Source organism: Mytilus californianus, unplaced genomic scaffold (assembly GCF_021869535.1).
Source record: "Mytilus californianus isolate M0D057914Y unplaced genomic scaffold, xbMytCali1.0.p SCAF_1, whole genome shotgun sequence".
NCBI lineage: Eukaryota > Metazoa > Mollusca > Bivalvia > Mytilida > Mytilidae > Mytilus > Mytilus californianus.
In genome coordinates, this window is record NW_026262581.1 from 41,254,324 (window position 1) to 41,267,592 (window position 13,269).

General features: G+C 31.6%; 1 protein-coding gene across 4 annotated transcripts in view; it reads right to left on the minus strand.

Annotated features, from left to right (window-relative positions):
- The window catches only part of LOC127701720 (E3 ubiquitin-protein ligase PDZRN3-B-like), a 173,697-nt gene that overhangs the window by 25,913 nt on the left and 134,515 nt on the right, over nt 1–13,269 (minus strand). For all 4 annotated transcript variants that reach the window (XM_052205716.1, XM_052205715.1, XM_052205718.1 and 1 more), the window contains one exon: nt 4,524–4,622. In XM_052205716.1, coding sequence (XP_052061676.1) covers nt 4,524–4,622 — 99 coding nt within the window. The remainder of the gene's footprint in view (nt 1–4,523; nt 4,623–13,269) is intronic.

A 13,269-nucleotide genomic window follows, 5' to 3' on the forward strand; every position in this document is an offset into this window, starting at 1 on the left:
AAACTACCAATTCGGTGGCAGCAACCCTACAATGGGTTGTTCGATTCGTCTGATAATTTCAGGGCCGATAGATTTTGACCAATTAAACAATTTTACCCCATGTCACATTTGCTCTAAAAGATTTAGTTTTTGAGATATAAGCCAAAAACTGCATTTGACCCTTATGTTCTATTTTGAGCCATGGCAGCCATGTTTGTCGATGGATACAAACTTCGGATACAATTTATAAACAAGATACCCTAAGGAACATTTAGTTAAAGTTTGAAGGTAATTGGCCCAGTAGTTTCACAGGAGAAGATTTTTAAATGTTAGAAAAATTGATGAACAAATTGTGTAAAATTGTCTTTAAAGGGCAATAACTCCTTAAGGGGTCAATTGACAATTATTGTCATATTAACTTTTTTGTAGATCTTACTTTGCTGAACATTATTGCTGCTTACAGTTTATATATATCTATAATAATATTCAAAATAATAACAAAAAACTGCAAAATTTTGTTAAAACTACCAATTCGGTGGCAGCAACCCAACAATGGGTTGTTCGATTGGTCTGATAATTTCAGGGCCGATAGATCTTGACCAATTAAACAATTTTACCCCATGTCACATTTGCTCTAAAAGATTTAGTTTTTGAGATATAAGCCAAAAACTGCATTTGACCCTTATGTTCTATTTTTAGCCATGGCAGCCTTGTTTGTCGATGGATACAAACTTCGGATACAATTTATAAACAAGATACCCTAAGGAACATTTAGTTAAAGTTTGAAGGTAATTGGCCCAGTAGTTTCAGAGGAGAAGATTTTTAAATGTTAGAAAAATTGATGAACAAATTGTGTAAAATTGTCTTTAAAGGGTAATAACTCCTTAAGGGGTCAATTGACAATTATTGTCATATTAACTTTTTTGTAGATCTTACTTTGCTGAACATTATTGCTTACAGTTTATATATATCTATAATAATATTCAAAATAATAACAAAAAACATGCAAAATTTTGTTAAAACTACCAATTTGGTGGCAGCAACCCAACAATGGGTTGTTCGATTCGTCTGAAAATTTCAGAGCTGATAGATCTTGACCAATCAAACGATTTTACCCCATGTCAGATTTGCTCTAAAAGCTTTAGTTTTTGAGATATAAGCCAAAAACTGCATTTGACCCCTATGTTCTATTTTTAGCCATGGAGGCCATGTTTGTCGATGGATCAAAACTTCGGATACAAATTATAAACTAGATACCCTAAGGAACATTTACTTGAAGTTTGAAGGTATTTGGCCCAGTAGTTTCAGAGGAGAAGATTTTTTAAATAGTTTACGACGACATTGACGACAGACGCCAAGTGATGGCATAAGCTCACATGGGGCCCTTTCAGAAATTATTGCGTGCATTTATTATTGTGATTTTGTCATTTTAGACTAAAATGCGATTTTAATTTTTGCGATATTCAGAAAAATTCTGTTTGATTCATATAAAAAAATTCAAAATGCGAGTTTTAATTATTGCGATGACAACCCTGTCGCATTTTTCGCAATAATAAAAACATCGCAATAATTTCGGAATTTACAGTATATATATATATATTCAACTTTCCTTATATGGTTTAATATTAAACTATTAGGTTTTCTAAACTGAGATTATAATTTTTCAAAGAAGATCTGCAGTTTGATGAATCCTTTTATATAAACAAATAACTACAATTCACAACAAATTCATATTCAGCATATCAACTGTTCAATAAATTTGGTATGGTTGACATTGCATGTTTGATTTAGTTATCTTATTGAATTTATATCTGTTCATTGCATACATTTATTGATGACTGCTTTTTATTGCTTGTAATACATTCACAGATACTATCAAATTAATTTGCATACTAATAAGGGAGGAAGGAAGGCAGATTCATGACACCATAAACACACCCTAAAACCAGCTATTGGTACAGCAGATGCAATAGGTAGCACAGATCAAAATCTGCTGTACACAATTGCCAATTCCATTGTATTACAATGGCAATCAAAACAGCAGACAAAAATCTGCTGTACATGATAGCAAAAAACATTTGTTTTCAATGCAATCGGGAACACAGATCCTATTGTATTTGCCATAATGATAGCCTGTAAAAGGGTGTGGTAAACAATTATCATTCTGACCAAACTTCCTGCAAGTGGTCAATTCTATTTCAATATTAAAAACGGCACATGCTGAAAAAAAATTCTCCAGCTTAACTTAAAAAGGAAAATAGATAACGGTGACATGAATCAGACAGTTTCACCTTTAAAAAACAGGATTTAAAAAATCAAAACTTAACAATTCATTGCATTTGCTCATGATAAAATCTAATTGCTAAAAATGCACACAAAAAAAACTTAGTATATGCTGTAATTCTGAACAGAAATACTTTGCAGACTATATGATCATTACTTGACTTGTTTATATCATTTACATGAAGCCTAAGTAACTCTTGCAAATCTATCAAATTATGTGCTGGATATATCTTTCAGTAAAACATGATTTAATTAAATGACCAAGCTGCTGTCCCTTTGTGTGGTCTATGGCCTGTGTAATTTATGATCCAGATGATTTATACATCACATGTCAGCGGTGTCCATTTTAAGGCCCTCCTACTTAATGTGACTAGTTAAAGAGAGTTAAAGTAGCATCTAAGTGCTGACAACACTTATAGTGGCTCAAATGCCACTGTATTTGTCAGAAATATTTTCTGTCAGGACTATTTGACATCATTTTGACAAGTCTGATCGACTTGTGGCAGCTCTGGTTATATAGTCATACCTATGGATTTCAATGTTGTTTTAATTTGTTTCAGGCATGCTTAGCAGGACTTTCAGACATATGTTTCCAGTAAGAGACATGACAAATGATAAACAGATGACAGTTGCAGACTTATGTTAATACATGAGGAGGAAGTTGATGTCCAAATCCACTTCTTTTCATGTAAAAAAAATTAAAAACATGCAAGAAAATAAAAAAACTTCAATTCAATCTATTATCCTTCAATAATGTTCTTACTCTAGAGAGGGGATGTTAAAATTCACTTGCCCATTCATATGTATTTTTTTTTTGCCTTTAAAAAAACTTTCCAATATCTTGAAATTACTTTTCTGTGTCTCATCAGTGAATGACTACAGTAAAATCAAAGGTAAACATACCCAGTCATTTAAGGACTAAATTTCAAGTAAAAACCTATCTGTATGTCCAATTTAAACCTGACTTTATTTACAAATTCTCAACTTTATAATGTGGTTTGATGAAATATTGTAGTATTTATACTTTTTTTTTATGTCAAAACAAGAAATTAAACAGAAAGATCTGGAAACTAAAAACCTCTTTATCTGTGATAAAACAAATGTGATCTTAACAAATACATTAACCCCCACAGTGGAAATGGTTCTATCACAGGCCTCTTGGACAAGAAATATTTGAAATGTACAGTTTTTTCATAAACCACATTTTTTAAAATAACTTTATCCCTTTGATGATAACTAGGACATTCATTATCAGAAAAGTACTAAACCATTATAAATGTTGGCATGTTGAAGACTTCCATGACAAGTCAAGGAAGATCCTACTTAAAAAGGCAGAGGACAGAATCAAAAAGAAAATTTAGGCTGAATACTACTCATTGCAATAAAATAAGAAATCAGAAAACAGAAACAGTTTTGTAATAAATGTAGAAATGTTTTTTTTAAAAGTCATCATACATAGAGATTAATTACAGCTTTGAAAAACAAAGATATTTCTGAGCTCTGGCACCAAAATGATAGCCCTAATGGTTTTTGATATCTGGAAAAAAATATACATGATGTGCCTTGTTAAAACATTTAAGGACATTATGTATCTTATAATGTAACCTATTAATTTTATAGAGTCCCCTGTAATACAATAATCATTGATCGAACCACCTTCTCTTCATTGTCAACACAATAACAAGCCTGCTGGGTGCAACTGGATCCTCTTCCAGTTAAACACAAAATCAAGAAACCAGTGGAACCCAAACATTTCATTGTTAAAATTATGTCCTCTTCGAAGGTCAATATCAACTTGATACCGTCCACATAGCCCTTTCAAGTCAGAGATTGGGTAGCCTGAGTAATTTATCAGTATTAATAAGTGACTGGCTTAAAACAATGAGAGTGACTGTTTGACAGGAGATTGATCCTTCTTTGTATGACATCAGTAAGGTCCCATCAGGTCTTATCATAACTTCCGCCAGCAGACTGTTCAATTAATCTCTCAATTGATTTTTATAAAATCCACTTGACCCCACATCTGTTTTTCTTCCCAATAAATTGAAACACTTGACCAATGACATGGGCCATATAGTAACATGTTAAGATGGTCCTTAACTTAGATAATTTTCCATACTCCTATCATCATATTTCATATGTCAGTTGCCTTTGAATGAACATTATTCAAACAAAAGCAAATATAAACGAATAATTCTGTAGGATATATCTCTATGTCAATAACAATGACACGTGAAGATTCCACTCATAAGTATATTTACCTCACTTATAAATATATCCGTAACTTCATCTTCTAAAGAACCATAACAGAGTGTCAGTCCCAGTTTCTCACTGTTCGATGACCGATGAAGAACAACTTCCTGAAATCATAAAGCAATTGGTCATTCACCCATCAAATTAACAATTTTACCATCACTTTCTTTTGATGGTTATCCAAACAATTTTATTCAAATTTTAAATAATCTATAAATAGAAAATAAGCAAGAAAAAGAATAACTGAGCTTCTGAAATTATTGGGTGCATTGATTATTGCAAATGTTGCATTCAATTCATGCTATAAGAATTGCATGTTCTAATTAATGTGACATTACAATTCTTCCCCATGTCCTAAAATATTTAAAACATAGCAAAAGTTTCTGAATTAAAATAAAAATTGTCATTGACATTGGGTAATAACAAATATAAGTAAAAAAATAAATATATAAATATAATGCAAATCAATGGTTCATTCTTAATTAATGGAAAGACTTTCCAGAATGAGAAATATTGAAAAAGTGATCTTGGTAAAACTTCATTTTTGATCAACTGCAAAAAAAATGGTTAATCAGGTAGTGGCTTCAGTCTTGGTGATTCTTGGGGATCCAGTAAGAAAAAATGTGGTATAAATTATGTACTTTCAAAGAAGGCTATTGCTATCATTTACCTGAAAAACAATCAAACAAACTTGTATTACAACAGTTTGAGTACAGTAAATTAAGAGCTAATATTTTTTCTTTTGTTTTCCTTGTCAATGAATCTCTTCATGTTTGTTAACTATCTCACAATTTGCCATGAATGTAGACAGTCTTCAAACAAATGTTGTCAATTTCAATTGCATAATTGTCAATTTCTTTGTTTACTAAGTTTGAAATAACACCTGTCTTATTTGCTTTATTGAGGTAGATGTGTGTGATGATATTGATTTCAGTTTTTATATTAACTGTTTAAATGAACAATTATAATTGAAGCAACACAAGTAAGAGGATATGTTATAAATTAGACTGATAATTCATCTTATTAAATTCTCTTATAACACAAAAGGAAAAAAGATCAGTAGAAAGAAAGTTCAAATCAAGTTCCTTTGACCAATGAATCGTCTTTATATATAAAAAAAAAAGAACAGTAAGAAATTTGAACTATCAAATCAAATAATTTATTTTTATATTTCTGAATTGATTAAAAATTAGATGCAATAGAAAAGAAATATATGGGGTGTCCATCCATGATACAAAATCAGTACACAAAAGTCTGTACAGGTATATGTTTTGACTAATAAAATCTGAATGTTTGCCTATCGGAGCAGTTCAAAATTAGACTGAAAACACACAAGCTGTTCTTTATGATCTCCCTTTAATGTATGAGAGTGGCAACTAGAAAAATAATATGAGAGCAATATTGCAATAAAATCAAGCTGATTCTTTTTTCAAATCGTACAGTTAAATCAACATCTTTCCCGATTATGTCATCAGCACTTGATAAGAATTAATAATTTTATGATAACCCCTCCCTTTTGCTAATTCTGGCCTGTAAACTTTTCTTTGGAAATTCATCCCACCTGCTGCACTATAACAAACTTTAATCAACAACATTATTTACCAAACAAATAGTTATATATGATGTCTATAAAATTTCTTTCTTAAACTATTTAATTCACCATACAAAAAGAGGAAAAAGATATGCACTCAACTTCTCCTACAGTTAATCTTCTGGTAGGTTATAGGAATATATTTCTTTCATCAGTTTAAAATAGCTGTTTTTCAATTTAACAGCCACTGTTTGTTTAAATCTAGATAAAACCAAACATATTAAAGAAACCTTGAAAATTTATAATCTTCCATAAAAATCTTTGTGAAAGAGTGATCAATGTTTTTCATACAGTACAGTCAGTGCATACAGCATAATAACTATCACTGAACAGACTTGTATTAATTTGTCCATACATAAGAAGAGTATTCAAGATCGTTGCAATTTTTACACAAACTTAAGCCTTGACACATTTTCTTATGACTTTTTTGGAGAAGGCACTAGAAATAATTTTACATTACTATAATGCTAGCTAAAGGTCATATGACTAACCATGAGCAATAATTCATTTAAGTTTCAAGGACTAACAACATGATACTTAGATCAACAAAGACCAGTATTTGTATTGTTTACATAATAGTTGGTCAATTTTTGTTGTTGTTTTAGCTGACAGATCTTTACAGAGGTATAAAATATATTTCTGAGCTTGCTTTTTCAGCTTTGTTTGGTTTTTAGGTATTTTACGCCACTTTCAGCACTATTGGCTATTAGGTGACGGTCAGTTTTTATTGGTGCAGGAAGCTGGTGTGCCAGAGGGAACCACCGACCTTCTACCCAAGGCAGATCAACAAACAGACTCCAGTGAGTGATTACTAGACCTACTTTCACCTTCAGTGACGCAGGTTAAGATAGGCCCTATAATATCAGTCCAGTGAAATAAAAACAGAAAAAAATTCTTCAAAAGAATTCAGGAGATTGCTTTTCTGCTCTTAAATGAAAATAAAATGTCAATCAGAAGGGATCATTTTCATTCAATCACTTTTATTGTAGATGTTAACAATCAAATGGACAACTGTATTCTGAGTTGCAAGAAACTCAATTGAACAGATTCTTTGTTTTCTTAGTGAAAATGTATCTTAAATTGCAATTTTCACGAAAACATTAAACTGTAATTCCTTTTTTTAATGTTCTTATGGCATATACTCTTAACATTAAGCACTGAGCAATTTGAGAATGTAAATCCTCAGTTTATGTGGAGTAAATAGGAATTATAATCAGTATCAAACTCATTAAGGGGGTTTTACATCTTCATTTATGATAACTGTCAATAAAAATTGAACTTTTAAAGTTTTTGAAGTTCTGGTTTAGCTGGATAATAGTTTCATACATCCCCACTATGATGTACTGCTATTCAGGTCATTAAAGACCAACATAAAAAGACTATTTATATTGTGTACTTTTTTCAATTGGCAAACATCAAAGGAATACTACATAGGTACAATGTCTGTGTCCTCAGCAGTTACATCATTATAAATCATATATTATCTATAGAGATATCTCAACTTTATTATGTTTCTCATTCTTTCCTGCTGTGGAGATGTGGATTCTTTACAATCATTTTTCATTTAAGAATAATTTAAATAAACAATCTACATTTTCTTCTAAATAAATGTAAATATGCTATTAATATATTTGAAATTAATGCAATTTCTCTGTTGCATTTAACAGTTTCTGTAAGCAATGTCTTTACAGTATAAAAATAACCAAATAGACAACTATCCACCTAAGCTCAAATTATGTGGATGTAGGCAGGTATATTCATCACACTACCATAACACTGCAGATAATGCCACCTTCCTTTGTCCCTCCAAAATGTTTGTGGCTTCATTATATTTTTTTTTAAACTTGTGCAGAAATATTTTGCATTTGCCCTAAAAGTGATGTAATTCAATTCCTGTATTACAGTGTCAAGTAATCATTTTCTTATTATTTTGGTAGGAAAATCGAATTTCTCACTTCTTTTTTAAAACACTATTGAAGTATATATATTTAATTTTGTTATTTCATTCAAAGATAAAAAATCCATACCTTTTTTTTCAAATTAATTCTACACAAAACCTTACTGCAAAAAAAAACAAGAGTGCACACGCTGAAATGTCTCGCCTTCTTTACTAATCATTGATATTATGTTGATAGTCCTAAATATAAAGCTTTATTACAACTGTCACATAAACTTAACATTAACCAAGTAAACTAAACATTGACCAATGAACCATGAAAATGAGGTCAAGGTCAGATGAACCATGCTAGGCAGGCATGTACAGCTAACAATTCTTCCATACAACAAATAGAGTTGACCTATTGCTTATAGTTTAAGAAAAACAGACCAAAACACAAAAACTTAACACTGAGCAATGAACCTTGAAAATGAGGTCAAGGTCAAATAAAACCTGCGTGACTGCCAAATAGATCATAAAATATTTCCATACACCAAATATAGTTGAACTATTGCATATAGTATAAGAAAAACAGACCAAAACACAAAAACTTAACTATAACCACTGAACCATGAAAATGAGGTCAAGGTCAGATGACACCTGCCAGTTGGACATGTACACCTTACAGTCCTTCCATACACCAAATATACTAGACCTATTGCTTATAGTATCTGAGATATGGACTTGACCACCAAAACTTAACCTTGTTCATTGATCCATGAAATGAGGTCGAGGTCAAGTGAAAACTGTCTGACGGGCATGAGGACCTTGCAAGGTACGCACATACTAAATATAGTTGAACTATTGCACATAGTATTAGAAAAAAAGACCAAAACTCAAAAACTTAACTTTGACCACTGAACCATGAAAATAAGGTCAAGGTCAGATGACACCTGCCCGCTAGACATGTACACCTTACAATCATTCCATACACCAAATATAGTAGACCTATGGCATACAGTATAAGAAAAACAGACCAAAACACAAAAACTTAACTATAACCACTGAACCATGAAAATGAGGTCAAGGTCAGATGACACCTGCCAGTTGGACATGTACACCTTACAGTCCTTCCATACACCGAATATACTAGACCTATTGCTTATAGTATCTGAGATATGGACTTGACCACCAAAACTTAACCTTGTTCACTGATCCATGAAATGAGGTCGAGGTCAAGTGAAAACTGTCTGACGGGCATGAGGACCTTGCAAGGTACGCACATACCAAATATAGTTATCTTATTACTTATAATAAGAGAGAATCTAACATTACAAAAAATCTGAACTTTTTTTTCAAGTAGTCACTGAACCATGAAAATGAGGTCAAGGACATTGGACATGTGACTGACGGAAACTTCGTAACATGAGGCATCCATATACACAGTATGAAGCATCCAGACCTTCCACCTTCTAAAATATAAAGCTTTTAAGAAGTTAGCTAACGCCGCCGCCGCCGCCGTAGCCGCCGCCGCCGCCGCCGCCGGATCGCTATCCCTATGTCGAGCTTTCTGCGACAAAAGTCGCAGGCTCGACAAAAATCAATTGAATTTAATACATTTTGAACAAGTGTTGCATGAATTCAATCTTTTTTACTTGTAAAAAGATCTAGTGTCATCTTGTACATTGCATCTTAAATCTCTGCAGTCATTATAGACATTAGTGCAGGACAAAAAAGATATGTGATATTTATCTAAAGTAAAGCAAGAAAAACCCAAATCATTTCAAGCATAAAATTGTAAAATATTTATCAGAAAGTGATTGCATAATTCCTTTGTATAATGTCATGCAAAAATGAACAATATACTAAATGTTTTAATAGTATATATAAAAAAAACATTTCGTTAAAGAATGTTCAAAATAAAATTACAGGTGCAAGAATTTTAGAATATTTTTATCTTACACATGGTTCAATGTAAAACTAATATACTTATGGCCAGTCCAAAAGTCTCTTAAAACAAAATTCGTTAATTTTTGTTTCAATGCAGACTGTCTCTTCATTTTTGTTAGAAGTATTTCCACAAATTCAGCTGTAGAACTAATACTTTTGTGTAGAAAAAAAGCAAACACAATGGGCACAAAAAAAACAAGTGAAACTGCAAGCTACTGCTCACTGATGATACCCCACCCAAATATTTCAGTAAACAGGAAGTTGTTGAGTGATGAATCTGAAAACGCATCACACGGTATAGCTGACTTATATAAACCCTGAAACCAAATTTCAGAAATCCTTGTATTGTAGTTCCTGAGAAAAATGTGACGAAAATTTTCAATTTGGCTATCATGTGTAAAATGATACAAGTGTTCAGTAAACAGGAAGTTGTTGAGTGATGAATCTGAAAACGCATCACACAGTATAGCTGACTTATATAAACCCTTAAACCAAATTTCAGAAATCCTTGTATTGTAGTTCCTGAGAAAGATGCAACGAAAAATATTCATGGGACGGAAGGACGGATTGAGGGATGGATGGACTGACGGACGGATGGACAGACAGAGGTAAAACAGTATACACCCACTTTTTTTTTAAAGCAAGGGGGGGTGGGGTATAAGTTTTTAGAGTGGGGGTATAATAATTACAAGTCAAAACAGAACAAAGTATCCCCATGGTTTGAAAAGTAGTCAATTGCCATTTTTCCTTCTTTTTTTTTCCACTAACAATCAGTATTTTTTTGGGTCAAAATAATCACATCAATTATTGAATGCTGGCTGTTTCAAATTAATCACAAGTTTCTCTAAATTTTTTTGATTTGATGAGTAAATCTTCCATGTAAAATACATCAACTTGGCATAAGGTGATAAGAGAACATCCACTACAGATAGTTAGTGAGAGGGTACAAAGGAATGAAAAATTACTGATTATAAACAAATTGACCATAAAGTTTACCAACTTCTGTGAAATTCATTAAGACTGGCAATAACTGACCACAAAGTTTGTAGTGCGAAGGCTAAAAAAACATGTATGGTTATCAATATCTATTTGCATAATGCAAACACTCATATTAAATGTGGCCATACTTCATGTACTTAAACCCAGACAATTCTCTAACATTAAAGGTGTTATGATACTGAAATTCCATCATGATAGATTCTCCCTAACATATCAGGTAACTTTTTAAACAGTGACAAAAAACATGATGTTCTTCACCTATAGAACAAGGGCACCATACCCCTTTCAATCCAAACTGTTTTTTTTATATAATACTGGCTGGTGACCTTGAAATAAAATAAAGTTCAAACTCTCCCAAATTATAAAGACTGCATACCTACATGTTTACTGTGCTAAAAGTTAAAATCTCATTAGTGACCTTTGATCTCTAATCTTGCATTAAAAAAGGGTGCATGTTCTATTTGTCGGAGTTTTGAAAAGTCCTAAGCTAAATGGTACTTACAAGCCTAAAGCTTTTAAATTATGCCTTTACCATGACCTCTGAACTCTATCTTGAAATGAAATAATGTACAAGTTCGAGACCCACGTCCAAGCAGAGGACAAAGTAACTAAATTGAAATAAAATTGATATGGGAATGGGCTTTCATAATGTCCTATTAGATTGGCATGGTCACCCTCTGATAATGGTGTTATTATATTCCTTGTGGGAGTTCATTGCCAGAGTTGAAAAAAAGGGAAAACACTTCTTCTTTAGAAACACCAAGACAATGCAACTGTAAAAAAAAAAAAAAAAAAAAAAAAAATTTCAACCATCTCAAAAATATTCAATATATGCACTTTTTCTTGATAAAAATGAATCAGTATGCTTCTTATTCAACAGTTTAAGAGAAGAACAGTCTTCGCATGATAACTAGTCGATATCATAAAAGTAATTCAAAATCAATGTTACTAATAAAGTCTGTAATATTTTTCATTGAAAAATTGGTCTGGAAGATCAAAGTTTCCCATCAATCTCAACAAATGTTTGAAAACTTAATCATCACAAGAAAAAGAAAGGAATACAAAAAATACACTTCTGCAGCATGGCTGATTTCGTTTACCGAAATCTGATACCTTTGATACCAAGAAAGTTAAATAAATAAACCACCAATGATATAAATTTTGCTGACTTGATTGAATAGAAAAAAATACAAATTATTCAGTATTACTTTCATGTAATTGATATGTATTGTTCTTACAAAACATATATTATTGCATATTCTCATTTTGTTTGCCATCTAAAAATCAAATTATTTGTCCCTAAAACATGATCTAACCATAAAACAATCGGAATTGATCAGAGATTTTGTAGATAACCCTGTGATGTAATAATTATCTACTCAAAAGTGAACAGGAACTCAGTAGCAAATGGTCATTACTGATGTTAATTTCATATTGGAAGAAATGGATATCAGACTTTGTCACATTACATAATTAAAATTAATTACACCATTCTTTTTAATTATTATGTCTGCGAAATTCAATCAACAGGAATACATCTAGCCAGATCAAACAAAAATACAGCATTTTGTTGATTTTGCAATGAAATTCATTGTATTTCTGCAATTGTTAATTTCCCCAATATTTTCTTTTAAGATTAAATTGAACCTTCAATACCAACATTTCCAAACAGAACAGTTTCATTTCATATGAAAAATACTATAAATATGAACCTTGAACTGGATAACTCTTTTTTTCTCTCACCATTAATGAATCTCATTTCCAGTATTTTCACACATAAAAGAGAATTAATTTCTCTTCTGAACTCCCATTGTTGTAATGAAGTCAATCTTTTTCCCATTCTGAAGTAAGCTAGGGATTTTGTTTCTATTATGTCTGAAATATTAATTATATCCAAATGGTCATTTCATGCTATTACGACCATCACCGACCACAGGCATTGACATGCGGTAGACCAAAATATGAAGTCATTTATCAAATGACTACTGTTGGATATTTATTTGCAACATCAGAATTGCATCATACTTAAGGATAAATTTTCATTCATCAATGTTTATTTTAAAGCAATACACACTGATCTTTTTATATAAAAAAAAATAGAGTCTGAGGTTAATTAAGAGATCATTGCTGCAGCATCACATGATAGTCATGTGAATAATGGACCCTTGCAAATAACAAGCATAAATCAGACAGAAAAAAACAACAACTAAAATAAACCATCCAAACATTATGTCTCTCTCAATTCAGAATCATAGCAAATATTTTTAAAATGCTCCAATTAGGGAAGGCAGAAAATTTCTTGTATAACTTAGCTGAAAGTGGATCTTCAATCAGTTTA